We start from the raw sequence: 18,703 nt of genomic DNA, 5'->3' as shown, positions 1-18,703 counted from the left end.
GAAGAGCAATCAGGGTTCCCTGACCAGGCGATGGTGGCTCATGCCTTTAATCCCAGCACTCGGGAGGCAGAGGCAGGCGGATCTCTGTGAGTTCGAGACCAGCCTGGTCTACAGAGCTAGTTCCAGGAGTTGGACATTTCAAAGGAAATTGCTGGGCTAGGGATGTAGCTCAGCTCTAGAGTGCTGGTTTAGTTTGCATAAAGCCCTAGACTCAGTCCCTAGCTGTATGTGCTTGTAGTTCTAGCTCTCAGGAGTTAGAGGTAAGAGAATCAGAAATGCAAGGTTGTCCTCTGCTACATAGCCAATATTGGTCTTAAGTCTGTGCCGCAAGCATTTTTCTTTAACATTGTTTGCCTGATATATCATACATGGCTATTTGTTTACTAGAAAATGTCTTATAGATATAAGTTAAAGACGGTTTTTATGGTCTAGGTCTTAACAAAAAGTAAAACAAAACATAAAACCTGCTACTGTTAGCATCAAAATCGTCTCTTATTGACTAAGAAACAACAATGCTACAGTAACTCTTGGAGCAGGCTAGCTGCACAAACCTGATGACCTGTGTCATGTGGAACCCAAATAAAGGCAGAAGGAGAGAGCTGACACCATTAAGTTGTTCTTTGACCTTCTCATGCTTACTGTGGGCCATGTCTCTTTCTCTCTCTCTCTCTCTCTCTCTCTCTCTCTCTCTCTCTCTCTCTCTCTCTCTCACACACACACACACACACACACACACACAGTTAAAAATAAAGGAAAAAGGAAAATAGTATTTATGTATTTTATTTAATGTATAACAATTACCTGCTAGGTACTTGTAACTGCTTTACAATAGTAACTAACCTGAATTTAATCCATCAAAAAATGGTTACAAAAGCCAATTTTCATTTTAAAAGGGAAGTTGAAGTTACAAAGGGTTTTGAATAACTTGGCCAAAGTCAATGAGCTTACAAATGGCAGGGGAGGGAGTCAAACCCAAGTAGGTCTGTAATGGATGGTATAGAGGAAGACCTTACCTTGTTGCATTTTTCAGTGTCCTCTTGACTTGCAAAATGCCAGTAATGGAAGTAAGACTTTAAGGAAAGTAACGATCCAAAATTGTAGCTTGAAAGTGTCATTCATTGTGATGTGGGAGTGAAGTGCTATCATGTTTTACAAAGAAAAGAAACAGCATCTCAGATGTAAGTTTAGTGATTACTTTGAATTTACAAAGAAAATGCTCTTTGCCTATGATTACTGGGATTGATTATAAACACTACTGCCTAACACCAAATTTGTCACAAAGATGGATTAATAACTTGAAAACGCAAACTCATGACGAGTTCTCTGTAAGGGAGAAGTAGAAAGCGCATGTGATAAGCAACATGTCTGGAGGCAGCTTTCCTAAGAGTAGATCCTCTACGGAAGGAAAAAGAAATAACAACATTCAGTCATTCTGTGTTGATTTCATAGACCTTAGTAGAAACGAATGGACAGGATAATCACGAGGATGTGGGAACTTCGGACTGTAGAACTGAGTTTAGCCATGTGAAACAAAACAGTAATTCATTTATCAAAACAAAGAACATAAGCATATTCTCTAAACAAGGTGAGACAGTGCATGTCTATAATCCCAGCGATGGAGGATGGGAGGCAGGAGGAGCAGAAGTTCAACTTTATCCTTGATTAAATAATGTGTCAAAGGGTAGCCTGGGATACACAGATAGGTGATGAGAGATGGGGGCGGGATAAGTACACTCGCCTTTATTTTTGTTCTATTTAAAGAACCACATTGGACTTAACGATGTTGGTTGTAGGAAATATATCGAGCAGAAGTAAAAGAATTTCAATTTATTCTTCTTATCTATAATCTAAACTCTGGGAGTCAACCTAAGCAGAATACTAAAAAGATGAGGAATAATTAGTATCATTGAGAAGCTGTAGTTCTTGACATACAAAACCAAAGAATCAAAGTGAGTTAATGAGTCGCCAAATACCAGCTTTGTAGAAGTTGGCGTGAAGGCAGTATGAGGGGACAGACTAACAAAGGGGCATTTTCTAAGCTGGAGATCAAAGACCTCCGTCTCCCCTCCCACCCCCGCCACGGCTAAGGCCTAGTATGTGACATAAATTTGTTAAGGGTTCAGGAAAAAGTACCCCTTAGGGCGTCTCTTCTTCCTGTTGGGTCTTTCCTAGTTAGGTCCCCAACACTGTTGTCTATCGCGGCTAAAATCAGTGCTTGCTGGGACTGCTTTTGTTTACTTGGCAGCTGCAGCGCTTCAAGAGGAACAGATTAAAAAAGCAACGAAAAACCTCTCGGTTCCTGGAGGCGAAGAGGCGGAAAGCCGTTCCTCCGGAGAGCTTCTGCCTCGGGCGTTAGCCCCGGGGACTAGTCCGCGACAGCTGGAAGGACCGGGATGCACTTTCACAGGCAAAAGAGCGCTCCCGCCCGGGGCGGTGGGCGGGACCACGGGACGCCCCGCCCCACCAGGCCAATCCCTGCTCTCCGCCAGCGGACAGGAAGCAGCGGCGGGGCCTAGCGGCCGGGGCGCCCGCCTCGGCACGCATGCGCGTTCTCCCGGGTTGCCTGGGGGAGTCGGGCGGGGCGGGAGGCAGGGGCGCGGCCTGGCGAGCGCATTGGGTGCCGGCGCGTCACGTGGCGAGGAAGGAGGCGGAGAGCCGCGGCTCAGGGAAGGGGCAGAGACCAGGCGAAGAGCGAGGGCAGGGAAGCGGGGAAGGGAGGAAGGAAGAGGCCGAGGGGGAGGGAGGGCCCTGTTTTGGCGGAGCGGGGCGCGCGGCTGGGCCCCTGAAGTGGAGCGAGAGGGAGGCGCTTCGCCGGTGCAGCTGCCGAGGAAGGCTCGTCGGGACCCAGCGCCGGTCGCGGCTCCCTCAGGATCGATGCACCGCGGTTAACCCGTGAGGAGGCGGCGGCCGCGGAAGATGGTGTTGCCGACAGTGTTAATTCTTCTCCTCTCCTGGGCGGCGGGGCTGGGAGGTGAGACACGACCCCGGGCGGCGGCGGAGCGGCGGCCCGGCCGAGCGCAGCGTCGCGGAGCCGGACCGCGCGCGCGTGTCAGGTCTCCTCGGCTTCTGTCAGCTCTCTCAGCTTGCCTCAGCCGACCCCGAGCCGCGCTCCCCGCGCGCTATTGTCCCCCGCGAGTCCCGACCGCGCTCCCGCCGGCGGCGGCCCGAGCAGGCTGCGGAGCCCCGGGCCAGGCCTTCCCCGCCCCCACGGCCGGGCGGCCCTACCAGCCCAGCTTCTCGCTCCGCTTTCCCGGGAGCCGCGGAGCCCAGGCCAGCCGCCCTCGCACACTCCCGCAGCCACCTCAGCCCTGCCCGGGTCCGAGCCCTGGGGTCCGCGCAGACTCGCAGCAACTTGCGAGGTTGGGAGCGCGGCGCGTGCATTGTTCTGGAAGCGGGCGAGAGGGAGCGAGCGAGCGCGGCGATCCGGAGCCGGGCTGGGTGTCGGGCGCCGGTGTGCGTGTCCAGCTCGGGCAACTTCCCTCCCCATCGCGCTCGGTTCGGAGTGTTTGCGGCCAGCGCGCCGGAGTGTGAGTGTCTGTGTGTGTCACCTCTACCGGAGTGTGTGCGTCTCCTCTGTCGCCCTGGGGCAAGGCTTTAGTTGACTTAGGAGAGCGGCAAGCCGTTTTAGAATGCTCTTCCCTCCAGCCGTCTGTTTGAGTCCCTTAGAGAAGCAAGAGCTACATTTCCTGGGCGACCCAACTTGCGGAGTTTCCTTCAACTCAGGTGGAGCAGACTTATCGCGTAGTTAGGGGATTGTCAAATGGTGCTCTCTCCCCTAGCAAATTGGAGTTCACAGTTGCTTAAAGTAGGCAGTTTCTTGATGTTTGGAGTTTGAGAGACTTTGCCTTCCCAGTGTTTCCTAGGACAGACATTATTGTTTTGTTTTTGAGAAAGTGCTTTACTTTAGGTAAGCTGACTTGCCATCGAGGTATCCTGATCGAGTTTAACTTAAAAGCATGGAATTTAAAACAACAACAACAAAAACCCCAAACCATAACATGCAAGAGTGCTTGGGATGTTTGTCTGCAGCCTAATTTGATAATTTTAAAAAATATCCTAGTGTTTTCTGTAGTGTATTGTTCGTGTTCTTCCCTTTGTCTCGTTGACTTAGAAGCTCAGGGCCCAACCTAGTTCTGTCCTGCTTTCTGCTTACTCTGAAGTTGGTTTTGTGTATTCAGACTTCTGCTGTCGTTTGTACTATTCATTTATTAGGTACACATTTTAGATGATAGCCACTAGTAGATGCTCTCTTTTTTCTCTCTCTCCTTCCTTCCTTCCTTCCTTCCTTCCTTCCTTCCTTCCTTCCTTCCTTCCTTCCTTCTTTCTTTCTTTTTCTTTCTCTCTCTCCTCCTTCTTTTAAAGAACCAGGCTCAAACTGTCTGTAAGGAGTTTCTTTAACATTTGTATTTCTTGTCGAAACACTGTTTGCAGCCCTGGCTGGGTGTTTTTCACTTTTTGTGATTATGGCCAGGAATTAGACACTGTTCTCTGTGAGGTAATAAAAAGTTAGACAAACACGAGACACTTTGACTGATAAGTAGTGATATAAAATGCCTTTTATTAAGGAAAACAAACCAGTGTAGGCTCTCTGGGGGGGAAAGTAAATTGACAGTGTAATCATTGTGGGTAAAGACTTTTATTCAGAACTCTGGAGTGTCTTACTCCACTAAGCTTGGTACCCCACTAAGCGTTGGTTCAAAGACCACTTTTCATTGTGCTTGTGTTGAAAACTTAAAAAAACGTAACAACACCAAAGTTTCACTTACGTATTGATACCAAGATTGTATAACTTGTGTTTTTGAGTAGCAGGGCCATGCAAGGCTTTGGGTTCAGACTCCCACTTGAAGGCAAAACAAAAACAAAAGCTCTCCTGCATTTATTTTTAACTTATTGTACTCTATGTTGTTTTTATCTGAGCCAAGTGTAGCTAAGTTTGTATGTTTTTGTGATGCTTTGTAGGCTACTGTGCATTCAGGCTGAGTAGGTGTTGGCTTTAGTGCATGGGAAAGTTGACTGTATGGTTAGGTAGGCTGTAGCAGTACAGAGAGTTTTAAGGTGTGAATCATGTTTAAGTGCAACTGAACTCTGTGGGTTGCTTTCATCTTGTCTGTTTATCACTGTTGTGTGTGAAGTTTTTCTTACTCCACTTATGTGAGGGATGGGAAGCTGGAAGGAGATAATAAAATGTTTAAAAAAATAAAACAAACTTTCCTAGTTTCCCTTTCTGTATTAGCAGTTGTCCTGCCCTATGTTGTATTTGTAGAAAGATACTATGGTATTTTTAGTTTATAAAATGTCTGTATGGAAGTGTTAAAACATATATACAAAATGCGTCTAAAAAGTTATTTGTGTCCTTGCAAGATGGCTCAGTAGATGGGAGCGTTTGCTTTGAAAGTCTCACTACCTGAGTCCAGCCCCTATCCTTTGATTGAAGGAGAGAGCCAACTCCTAGAAGATTGTCCTCTGACCTCCACATGCATGCCATAGTTCCCTGTGCCCACATTCACACATGTACACCATACACAATAATAATAAAATGAAATAAATTAAAGTTATTTGGAGACTGGTTAGGAATGCACTGGTATTATTCTGATTAACCTATGTGATTTTTTTTTTTTTTTTTTTTTTGAGAAACAGATGTTGCTATGCTGTAATTCCTAGGCCCAAGTGATCCTCCTGCCTTCATAGTAGCTAGAACTACAGGTGCAGGCCTTTATGCATCACTGACTGTTACTGCACACAAGAATGGGAAATTTAAAATCTTTACCTTCTTTTGAAAAATTATTTTGTGGGTCGTGGTGGCGCACACCTTTAATCCCAGCACTTGGGAGACAGAGACAGGCAGATCCCTGAGTTCAAGGCCAGCCTGGTCTACAGAGTGAGTAGACCAGCCAGGGTTACACAGAGAATCAAAAAACAAAAAACAAAAAGAAAGAAAAATTATTTTGTGTTCTTGAGAACTCAGAAAGTGTTATTTATAGCAAGAAGTTAATCCTGTAATGTTTGGCTTGATGAAGTCACCCATGTAATGAACTTTGGGTGTGTGTATGTATGTATGTTTTAATTTAAAAATCTGGTATAAATGCTTTGCTTTGTATGATACATGTTCTACAGAAACAAACTTTATGAACACTTAGCCTAAAGAATTTAAAGTATCAGTGCTTAAGCTTGAACTTTCTTCTGCCAGCAAGTGGGAGTATAGAAAGATAGTCTTTCAATCTTTGCCTCTAAGAACTTTGACTTTTTATCTTTTAAACTAGAGTTTGAGAGTCCAACACACTCTGTCACCCAAACAAGACCAGTTTCAAGTCATTCCCAATATTAGCAGTGCCTCTCTCATCTCTGTGTACAGGACCTCTGTTGGCCGGGTTGAAGGGAATGGGCATAGTAGGCACTCCTTTTTATTTCCCAGTGTGCTTTTAATAACTTTCTTCAGACCTTCATATACTGTATTATTGGATCTCTTTTTCCGGAAGACTTTAACCTGAAGGGTTGGATGGGGGAACGCAAAGGACATTTCTCTGATGTTCATCATATATTGAATACTGTTTAGGAGTTTCTCCTTTAAACATTTATGAAAGTTAAACAAATGTAGGCTTGAAGGGATACTATTTCTAGTGTCTGCTAAGTGGTGAAATATTCAAACATAAACCAGTGGCTTTTGTTTTGGGTACTGAGGATTGGGTAACTTGCCCCCCATCCCCCAAATGCTGGGCAAGTACTCTACCAGTGAACTGCATACCCAGTCTCCCCTGCCCCTCCTCCTTTTGTTTTAGGCAGAGTCTCACTAAGTTTGGTCTGAGCTTGGGATCCTTCTGAGTAGGTGGGATTATAGGTCTGTACCATCAGGTCTGGCTTACCTAAGACTAGATAGAAATCTCAGTGGCTAAAGTTTTAACCTACTGTTCTCTGTACCTTAATACCTGCCTTTTGTTTTTTTTTTTTGTTTTGTTTTTTCTTTTCCTTCTTTTCCTTCTTGGAACAGGGTTATACTGTGTGGCCCACACTGTTCTCAAAGTTATAGTCTCCTGCCTCATTTTACTCAGTGTTGGGATTACAGGTGAATTTCACCATGCCAGACTATATATCTTTAGTCCCAGCACTTCAGAGGTGGAGGCAGGTGGATCTCTGTGAGTTAAATCTAGCCTTGTTTACATAGTCCTGGGACAGCCAGAGCTACCTAACAAAACCCTGTTTCAAACAATCAAACAAACAAACAAACAAAAAAAACCCCAAAAGAACACAAATTACCCCCCTTTCTGCTTTTTAAATTTTAATTGAAAATTAAAGAAGAAAACTCTTTTTAAAAATAGATTTATTTTTTTGTATATGGGTGTTTTGCCTATGTACCACTTGTGTGCTTGGTGCCTTCCAAGACCAGAAGGGGGCGTTAGATTCCTCAAGAACTGGAGTTACAGACAGTTGTGAGCTATTGTGCTGATGCTGGGAATTAAACTTGAATTCTTTGGAAGAGCAGCCACTACGCTGAACTGCTAAGCCATCTCTTCAGCCCCTAGATAATAGCTTTCTAAAATGCATCAGTGTTTATTGTCCAAAACAAATCAAATTCAGTCTTTTCTTAAATGGGAAAAATGATTAGGACAGGGACTTTCTTGTAGTTTCTGTTTATTTTCCCAGAAATTATTGAAATGACGTGTTTACTATTCCTTTGAATTTATTGTAATTGATTATGCTTTTTGGTATTATATGTAGTTTTAATCATATAGCCTTTTGATTAGGTTTCCTTGTGAAATTTGAGGATGTTATTTTCAGGGGATGGGGAGTAGAAGATAGGCATGACCTTACTGTGAAGTCTAATCTGGCCTTGAATCACCGTATAGTCCAGAGGGGCCTGGAACCCTTAATCCTCTTGTCTCTACCTCTGCCTATGGAGTTTTGGGATTAGAGGTGTGTTGCCATATCTAACCAGATTATCATCTTAAATTAGCTTCTTTTTCCCCTATGAGAAAACTGAGTAGACATATTTACCACTTTCATACAAAGTGGAAATTCTGACTTTTCTATGGAATAAAGTAAATGACCTTTCGTAGCTTTATTTATTTTTTAATGTATGTTTTGGTTTTGTAGAGTTTAGTACTGAGGTTGCTTTGTTTAGTTTCTCAACAATTAGGATATGGTACAAATGTGTTAGTTAGGAAACACATAGTTTAAAATGTTTATTATAATATTCCCTGCAGTAATATAAACTGCAAATTGAGAAAATATGTTTTCTGTACGTAAACTCAGTAAAAGCTGAATGTTAGAAACTTTCATATTTTTTTAAATTTATTTACTGTTAGACCTGTGCTATAGGACTCTGTTCTAGTTTTGATTTTTTAATTTGTCTTAAATTTCTTCTTTTTTTCCCCTTTTTACCCCTTTTTCTCAGTATTGAGTATTGAACAACTTGGCCCCCACTAGGAAAGCATTTGACTACTAAGCATTATGTCCCTAACCCTTTTTAATGCTTGAACTTTAAAAAGTTATTTATTTAATTATTTACTTTGTGTGGTATGTGTACACATGTGCACATACTTACTTGCATGTACCTGTCACAGCACACTTACGGGGTCAGAGGAGAACATTTGGAAGTTGTTGCCTACTTAGTGGGTTCTGGGACTTGAGCTCAGATTGTTAGGCTTTAGCTTCTGAGCCAATTTCATTGGCCCTTATGATTAATTTTGAGACAAGGTCTCATTAACTTGTTCAGGGTGGCCTTGAACTCAGTCTGTAGACCAGACAAGCCTTGAATTTGTAATCTTTCTCAATAGTAGCTAGGATTGTAGTAGGTCCAGGTGAAGTTAACTCTTTGCCCCTTCTCTTTTTTTTTTCTCTTTGATGTTGGAGACTGAACCCAGGTTATTACTAATGTTCTCCCATTGAGCTGCATCTACAGCCCAGTCTTTTAATTACAATGTTTAGAAAAATTTTGCTAAAGTTGGTGGTTTTTTAATAATAAATTATTTAACTTATTTTATATGCTTTGTTATGAAGATGTCAGATCCCCTAGAGCTGGAGTTACATACAGTTGTGAGCCACCACGTGGGTGCTGGAAAATGAACCTGGGTCCCCTGAAAGAGCAGCCAGTGCTCTTAGCCATTGAGCCATCTGTCCAGCCACATGAAGTTGGTGTTTTTGTTTGTTTTTTTTTCTTCTTTTTTGTGATATACGTAGCACATAATCGCTGTGTTACCCAAGCTATCTTAAAATTCTTGAATTCAAGTAATCACTTGGTACTATAGCACTGGAACTTACAGGTATATTCAATCTTGTGGGATATAGTTTTTCAGTAGTCTAGTTTAAACCTGTGTGAATCCCAACAATATAGCTTGCATATATGGGAACTCTTGGGGAGCAAAACAGAGGTACTTACTGGCTATCTCAACTGATGCCTTTCCCTGAGAGGCCATGTGACTACTAACTGGGGAGAAAAATTGTAAACTAGGAAAGCCTGTGGACAGAGAAGTATATGGTGGCTTCAAGTTGGAGCCCCAAGGTCAGATTACGGAGGCAGACACTTCAGATAGTAGCAGTTGATTGGTATTTGGTCTGCTTTCCATGTAGGCAGCTCAGTGTGACAAGGTTCGGTAGAGCCTCAAGGTTTAATTTTTGTTGTTGTTGTTGTTTAAGGAAGAGTTTATTTATTACTTGGTAATACTTCCAGGAAATTCTAAAAAGTTGGCTTGTGGCCAGCAAGATGGTTCAGATGGATAAAGGTTTCTGCCTTCAAGTCTTGAGAACTTGAGTCAGATCCCCAGAATCCACTCAGGGGAAAGAACTGACTCCTGCAAGTTGTACTCAGACCATACTTATACAAAGTTGGCTTGTTCTTAAAAACAATCTAGCAGTGGTAATGCTGACTAGTCCAGATGCCAGTGTTTTTAAAGGGTTATTTTATTTGTTCATTTATTTATTTACTATATGTATTGTATCTGTGTGACTGTGTTGGTATAAGCACCTTGCAGAGGCCAAAGAAAGACCCCAGGTGCCATCCTGTATTTTGTTCCACCTTATTCCCTGGAACAGGTTCTCTCACTGAAGCAGAAGTTTGTCTTTTTAGCTAGGTTGACTGGTGACAGAGCTGCTGCTGGAGTTTGCCTCTCTGTACCCACTAATAGAGGAATTACAGGTGTGAATATCCACACCCAGATTTCTATTTGTCTGCTGGAGATTTAAACTCAGGTCCTCATGTTTTAACAGGCGCTCTCACTCACAGAGCCATATCCCTGTTCCCCACCCACACGCCCTAGTTGTCAGTTTTTATACTGGAGACAAAGAAGCAATGTCAGTGAGGAGTGGGGAAGCTGCAGTAATTCCTATCAGTTGGATTCCTACATGGACAGAAATGTTATTTTTCAGCAGTGAGAAGGTCTTGAGTTAGTAATTGTTGCTATAGTTCTGATCTAAGTAGGTTGCAGAAATGCATATGAGAACAGTCTCAGATAATGTGCTCTTCCTTTGCCACCAAAAGAATTCATCCTGAGCTTACTACAGTTCCAACAAAATAATGAGCAAGATGTCCAGTAAGAACCAGGGATTGTTGTGTATCTAGAGTTGTGAAGCAGCAGTTTGAATGAGAAGAAAAGTAAGAAATACTAAATTTATCAAAGTGGATAAAATGCCAGGATGTAAATATACAGTTCCAATTATGTATTGTAGTTGCAAGTGAAGTGGTGGAATTTGATGAACTGTAGAGATGTCATTCTGCAAGCTGGGGCAGTTTGTGAAGTAAAAGAGAATGATGATGCACGTAGATTTAGGAATTAGGTTTGAGAAACAAAAACAATTGTCTTTGATTTTGTTAATTTAACATGTTGGAATTAATCTCTTTGATTCCAGATTGCCTGGTACACTTGGTTATATGCAAATTGTGAACTTACCATTTCAAAGACTAGTTGGGAAAATAATCTGATCTTTGAGTTTTAAATGGCAGGAAGGCCCTTGCTAACTGGGCGGTAATGACCTGGACTTGTATTGTTCATATTCTGGGCTATTACTAGGAGGCAGAATCCTATGGAGTGAAATGAGTATCCTTGTTTAGTGATTGGGATGTGATACAATTAGGAGTAAGTGAGCTGTTGATGAATTGTGTGACCTAGTTTCAGGTTAGAGTAGTCATTGTAAAAATACAGATTTAAAAAGTTATGAGGGCTGGCAAGGTGGCTCAGCAGGTAAAGGCACTTGCTACTAAACCCGACAGCCTGAGTTTGATCCCTAGAACTTACATGGTAGAAGGAATGAACCAACTCCCATAAGTTGTCCTCTGACATTCTCATGTATTGCGCCCCAAAACAGACACACACATACACACACACACACACACACACACACACACACACACACACACACACACTTGAAATAGCACTGGTAAAACTTGGCAAATGTTTAATGTTAAGCTAACAAAAAGTACTGAGGACTTAGTGTTAAGTTGAGATCTTAGGAGATTTTACATTGGAGAGTGGCTTTGTAAGCCTTTTGAGGATCTTAGTCTTTGAAGTTGAAATTGTCTTGAGGTTTTGATTTTAGATAGAAGGTGGGGGAGAGTGTCAGTCTGGGGCTTGATACCATCATTCTTCCTGGGACTGCTTAAAAGTTTGCACTGCTCTTCAATTTTCTGTGACTGGTATTTTGGGAAGTAATGTTCTAGAGAGTTGAATGGTAGGAGTCTAGTGAATTCAGGGCAGAGGGGAGAGATCAGCTTTGAAGATTTTAAAAAGTGGTTTATTTTTATTTTATATGTGAGTGTTTTGCCTGTATGTGTGTATGTGCACCATGTGTGTGTCTGGTGCCTGTGAAGGTCAGAAGAAGGCATCTGATCTTCTGTGACTGGAATTATAGATGGTTGTAGGCCGTCTGGTGGGTGTTGAGAACTGAACCCAGGTCTTCTGTAAGAGCTGCTAGTGCTTTTAACTGCTGACCTATTTCTGAACTGTCTCTCTATCCTCCATTTTTGTTGTTAATTTATCTTGTTAGAATTAGCTTCTAGAATTTGAGACTGTGCTTAGTACTCTTGATAAAAGAGTAGTTTGATTAAAGAAAGTTTGGACTGTAAACTTTCTACTCCAGAAATAAGTTGGGGAAAATAGATTTTCTTTAAATTTTAGGCAAATGGTTGTATTTATACTATTTATACAACTAGAGATTGTCATATTAAACAAATAGCCAGACTCAGATACATATTGAATGTATTCTGTCATATGTAGAATCTAGGTATGTGTTTGTGTCTAAACGCTCACTGGGATTTGGGGATTACTGATTATAGTCTAGGCTGGCTATCCAGCCAATGAATCTCAGGGGTTTGCTTGTCTCCACCTCTGCAACACTAAGTTTACAAGCATGTGCCACCACATCAGGCTTTTTACATGTATTCTGGAGTTCTTATGTTAGTGTGGCCAACACTTTATCAACTGAACAATCTACCCATTCCTGTGATTTTATTCTTAGTTTATGTGTTTTAGAACCTAGCACAAAGCCTAGCTCACATCAAGATTTATAATAAATGTTTTATTTAAACTACAGAATTATAGCTGATGAATAGTCTGGCAGGTTTTTGTTTTCATTTTTCATTTTTTTTTTTTAAAAAGCCTGACAAGCTATGCTCTGGAATCCACAGCGAAAAGAGGTAACCAGCTCCCAAAAGTTGTCCTCGAATATCCACCGTGGCAAATTTACATTCACACACACCCCATATACATATACACATACACATAATACACAAAATATTTAAACAGTTCAGAAAAACACAGAATTGTTAACAATATTGCTTAGTGAGTAGACTAGATTCCTGAATGCATGTTACATAGCTGTTTTCATTAAGCAAGGTTGTAGTCTGGTGACGCAGCCCTTGAATTATAGAAATAGCTTCAAATAGGAAGATAAATATCATAATGATTTTTGTTAAAATTAAATATTCTTGTAATATATTAGAAAGTACCCTCTTCAATTAATACAATATATTATCAGAATTCCAGGTGAACAGTAATAAGGATTAGGTATTTAATCTGGAACTATTTGGCTGCCAGCCTTGGAAGTAGATAGTTATTTGTACTTACAAATTGGTTTGGAAATTATTTTTACTTACATATTTTAACTTTATTTTGTTCAATATGTTTAATTTCCCTGGTGACCTGTAGAATCTTATTTTGCCCATACGGTAGTACAAATCCCTTAGTAATCCAGAGAGTCTTTATCCTTCATGTGTAGAATAAGCAATAGAACAGTACTTCCCAGCCAGGTGTGACATGGGTGGAAAGTGAGGCATTGGGTATGGGTTTAGAGTGAAATGCCAGGTAGATGGACAGCAACAATGGAAATGGTGGCTGGAACTTCTTGTGTCTATGTGGGAGAATAATGTATGTGGGTTGAAAACTACAGTCTTTATGTAGATTACCATCTGTACTGGTGGTATTTATTTGAAAGTATATGAACTATTTTCAGATATAAGCATAAAAATCTAAATGATGTACATGGTTCCATTTTGGAATTTTGAAACTTTATTTCTTAAGTGAATGATAGAAATGGAATAATCAGTGGATTTTAATCATTCATGTTCTGTGCCCTGAGTGATTGATTGATTCAGGTTGTAATTTGTGAAAGGGTTACTTAGTTTTACTTCTGGTCCGGCTGGCTTTATTGTTTTATTTATAAGAGTCCAACTTATTTAATAATGGATGTGTTGAAATATGCTTTTAATATAAATGTACTCTATTATCTTGAACTTTCACTTGTAACTGTGAGGTGTAGATAGTTGATTCTAGATTATTTGACTGTTTCTGGTGAAGAAATGGATACTGTTTTCAATTTGAAGTCATAGTGTAGAAATGGTTTGACTAAGTGCCTTAGAGTGCTTTGTTATATTGCTGGAATATAGAACACAGTTCCTAGAAGTCTACTTTTGTTATACAAGAGAGCAGTTTTGTAAGTGCTGTGTAGTATTTCTCAGAGTGAATATATATCAGCATGAAGAACATTGGTCAAGGATGTTCCTTGAGGTACAGTTGAAGGTTTGAAAAGAAAGAAAATCTGTTTTTATGTTGGAAAATGTTCTTGAAATTACGTTATTGACCTTAATTGCCAACTTGACTAATTGTAATCACCTGGGACACGCACACAACTCTGAGGGTATCTGAGGGTATTTCCAAAGAGGTTTAGCAGAGGTTGGAAGAGCAACCCTGAATGTGGGTGGTGCCATCCTATGGATTGGGGTTCTGGCCTGATTGTAAACAAAACAAAAGACCAGAAAGGAGACTGAGCTCTAGATTTCCTCTCTGCTTCCAGGCTATGGATGTCATGTGACCATCTGTGTGAGCTTCCTGCACCACATCTTCCTCTCCTTGGTGGGCTAGACTGCCAGGCCACAGCAGTGAGACAGTAACTTAATAAATGCAGTATCAGAATTTGAAGTTAATGTAAGTGAAGTGTTGGAAATAACTTGATTGCAGGTAATTCTTTGGAGGCATTAGAGATGTGCCAATTTTAGTTTGTCCTTTATTTACCTTTTCATGTGTTGTAATTGGGTTTTCTGTTAAGTAGAAGATTCATTATGTTAATATTTTTGTAAATTTTCTTCTCCCTCCCTCTCCTCCCTTTGTCCCTTCCTCCTTCTCTCTCTTTCTCCGTTTCCCTCCCTCTCTCCCTTCCTTCCTTCCTTTCTTGCAACAAGGTTCTCAGTGTAGCCTTGACTGTCATAGAACTCTCTGCAGAACAAGCTGACCTCAAACTCATAAAGATCCCCTACCTCTGCCTCCTGAGTGCTGGGATTAAAGGCAATACACCTCCACTTCCCGGCTGTCATTCTTAAGATTGTATAATCACCTCAACCTCAAAGACAGACATTACGTCAGAGTAAAGGGTTGGGAAAAGATTTTCGAATCAAATGGACCTAAGAAACAAGTGAGTGTAGCTATCCTAATATCTAACAAAAATAGGCTTCAAACTAAAATCAGTCAAAAGATATGGAGAAGGACACTTCATGCTCATCACAGGAAAAATCCATCAAGATGGAATCTCAGCCCTGAACATGTATGTTCCAAATACAAGCGCACCCACATATGTAAAAGAAACATTATTAAAGCTTAAATTGCACATCAAACCCCACACGTTAATAGTGGGAGATTTCACCATCCCACTCTCCCCAGTGGACAGGTTTGCCAGATAGAAACTTAACAGAAAAGTAAGAGAATTAACAGATGTCATGACTCAAATGGACTTAACAGACAGCTATAGAATGTTTCATACAAACACAAAAGAATATTTCTTCTTCTCAGCATGGAACCTTTTCTAAAATTGACCACATACTCGCTAACAAAGCAAACCTCAACAGATACAAAAAAATTGGAGTAACCCCCTGTATCTTATCAGATCATCATGGCTTAAAGTTAGAATTCAACAATAACAACAACAACAACTAGTTGCAGAAAGTCTACAAACGCATGGAAATTGAACAATGCTCAATTTTATAACCTCTGGGTCAAGGAAGAAATAAATTAAAGACTTCCCAGAATCCTAACCTATGGGATGCTATAAAAGCAGTGTTAAGAGGAAAAATTCATAGCACTAATTGCCTATATAAATCACTTTTTTAAAAAATGGATTATAGATAGGGAAAAATGTTTAAGTAATGTTGCTTTTTAGTCCAAAAGTGATGCTATTAACCCATCATCTGTAGGCTAATAGCTGGGATTACAGGTGTGCACTGTCACTCTTGATTTACTTATTTTCATAATGTTTTGCAGTGCTTTGATTGGACCCAGGACCCTAGCATACTCAGCTTCAAAAGGTTGATCAAAGAGAGACTCTCTTGGCTGTGAGAGACAGTTTACGTGTTTTTCACAGTATACTTCTGTAATTGGGGTAGAGGGTGTTTTAAAAAAATTTTTTTTACATTCATTTATTTGTGTGCATGCCATGGCAGTTGTGTGGCGATCAGAGAATGACTTGTAGGGTAGATGGTTCTCTCCTTCCACCCTGTGAGGCTCAGTGGTTGGACTCAGTTCCTCAGATGCGGTGGCAAGTGTATGTGTGTGTTAAAAGTGGGAATTCAAAATTTCCACTGGGCCTGTAAAGTGTTAGGCACTGTGTGCATTTTATTGTGTATTTGTACAATGTCAGGTTTCTGAAATCCACAGCAAAGGAAAAGAAGGCAAGATGCTGCTGGCATGCTCTTTTTGTGTAGGTGAAATAACGTAGCAGAAGAGAAAGATAACTTACCTGACAACCAGAGCGGAGTGACTTAATGTAGATGTAGTACTGTAGTAAAATAGTCCTGAGATTATGACATCTTTGTGGCCACCCCGATGAAGATGTTGATAAGAATGAAACTGATTAAGATGTTAAACCGTGGAGAGAAATTAGCAATAGTTCAAGTGGAAAGATATATGGCACATGGAAAAACTTGGGTTGTCTAGAAATGCCCTTCATTGGAAGCTGCCGTTTTCCACTGACCTCAGATAAGGAACATTTCGTTCTGCACTCTAGGTTACACTGGAACACCTTCAGTTATATTCTCTGTGTTTGGAGATAAAAGGAGTTTGAGTTGGCAACTTTCTTTCTTTCTTTTTTTTTAACTTCTTTTTCAATGTTGAGTATCAACCCCTAGGCTCTGTGGATTGGATGTTAGACAAGTTTTTTGCCATTATACCGTTGGCCTGTGGTTGGTGTCCTCTGAGCCCTTCCTGCTAACTTGTTCATTGGTCCCTGTCTGGTAGTACATCAGTAGTGAAAAGATACTCTAGCTCTGTGCTTTTTGGTTTTACTCCTAGTCTTTAGGAGATTGTTCATTTTGTACAGATCTGCTTGATGTATTTAAAGAGTTTAAGGCAGGGGAAGATTTTCATTGTGAACTATAAATTCCATGTTAAAATAGAAGCAAGCTTTTGGAAGACATAATTTCTTTGTTAGTAGTTACTTTCTCTGTAGCCTAGACAAGCTTTGTACTGCTAAGTAGTTGATTTCAGCCACCAGTTCACTACTACTGCCCTCCTGATTTAGGTTAAAGTCATCTTTCTTCAGTAACTGTTATATGTACCCATTGTTCTCCCTGCATCCGTCCCACTCAGTCTCTCTTCAGCTTAGCAGTCAGAACCCGCCAGTGGTTGTGTACTTCACAGTGACTAAAGTCAAGACTTTACTGTGTGAATTTTACCTCAATTAAAACATCTCAATTGAATAGACAATAATACACCTATCAAGTAATTCATCATTGTAAGTAAAAGTCAAGTTTGTAAAAACCTGTATGAGTGCCTTTGCATCTCTTGTTCATTTCTGTTATAACCATATTTGCTCCTGTATGAGGGCCTTTGTACTTTCTGGTCCTTTGCATGCAACATGTATTTCTGAATATGGCTCCATTATGAGCGCTCTTTTATTTTGGAAACTTTAAGAAAAAAGCAATAAAATCTTAATGATTTCAGAGTATGTAGTTCAGTAGTGGTATGGACATTCACATATTGGGTTTGTTCTCTATTGAGTTGTTTTTTATGTTAATCATCCAGGTTACCTTATATAAAAATATCAATTCCTTCCTTGGGCTTATCTAGCCACCATTTTCCTATATCTTTCTTCCATTAATAACTTTTATAGCTTTGTTTATTGTTCATCATCTGAGAATAAGGCTCCAGGAGATCAGTAGCTATATATTGTAACTTTTTAATGTTTGTATTCTCAGTATCTAAAGTAAAGCCACAAAACTCTACTAGGTGTATCCAGCATGTATGTGCTGTGTGAATAGATGAATCATAAAGTCAGTAATTTCTTCATTTTACAAATTAGTAAGACTCCTCAAATTTCTGAGAGTGTGTAGTGGGGGAAAAGCCTCCGGAGATTCATGTTTGTCCTTTCTCTTTCATTGACCCCCTTAACATTTTGAGTGGTGCTCAGGATCAAACCTAAGACTTCAGTATGTTAGCTAAGCACTTTACCACAGAGCTGTGCTTCAGTCATACTCTAATCAACTTTAAAATAGAACAGGATTGCTATTTTTGCTTGAGTATTCATTTTATTTATTAAGTACTTTTATATGCCCTTTTAATTAAAGGTAGAGTGAGTTAGAATTGTTTCTATAAGAACTAAGTTGCTTTTTAAAAACAACTATGTCTTCCCATTTGAGTATATTTTATGTGTTTAGGTGTTTTACTGGCATGTATGTGTGCAGTCCTTGTGTGTCTGATGCTTGTGGAGGCCAGAAGGTGTCAGATTGCTTGGTAGTGGAGATACAGACACTTGTAAGTTGCCATGTAGGTGCTTGGAATCTAATCTAGATCTTCTCTCTGAAAGAGCAGTGCTCAACTGCTGAGCATCTCTCCAGTCCCTGAAAGCATTTTAAAGCATGTATTAGTTCACTGAAAAAAAATAGTCTAAAAGGATAAATATGTTGTTTTGAAACAGAATTATCTTATCTTCCTCCCTTAGCTTTCTTAATGCTGGGATTATAGGTATCTGTCACCATGTCTAGCAGTAGTTTTTAATAATAACTTATTATATTCTTAGGTAGTTTGTGCTGTACACCATTCTAAACATTTTATACACACATATTTAATACATATAATGTCACTTTAAGGTATAGGTACTGGTATCTTATACCTTTTTCAAATGGGAAAACTGAGGCATAGTGAAGTAAATACATCATACAGTTGTGAAAGTTACATGGATATTTTGCATGGAAATTTCCTGAACTACATTCACAACAGCAGTAAAATAATCCCTC

General features: G+C 40.4%; 1 protein-coding gene across 1 annotated transcript in view; it reads left to right on the top strand.

Moving 5' to 3' along the window:
- Nucleotides 1–2,657: 2,657 nt before the first annotated feature.
- The window catches only part of Adam10 (ADAM metallopeptidase domain 10), a 98,325-nt gene continuing 82,279 nt past the window's right edge, over nucleotides 2,658–18,703 (top strand). Inside the window, exon 1 of the mRNA XM_075965316.1 lies at nucleotides 2,658–2,971. Within this exon, the coding sequence (XP_075821431.1) occupies nucleotides 2,917–2,971 (55 nt within the window). The 5' untranslated portion in view covers nucleotides 2,658–2,916. The remainder of the gene's footprint in view (nucleotides 2,972–18,703) is intronic.

The sequence above is a fragment of the Microtus pennsylvanicus genome, chromosome 3 (genome assembly GCF_037038515.1).
Source record: "Microtus pennsylvanicus isolate mMicPen1 chromosome 3, mMicPen1.hap1, whole genome shotgun sequence".
Lineage (NCBI taxonomy): Eukaryota > Metazoa > Chordata > Mammalia > Rodentia > Cricetidae > Microtus > Microtus pennsylvanicus.
Note: the sequence above shows the minus strand (reverse complement) of the source record. Positions and strands in the feature narration are given on the sequence as shown.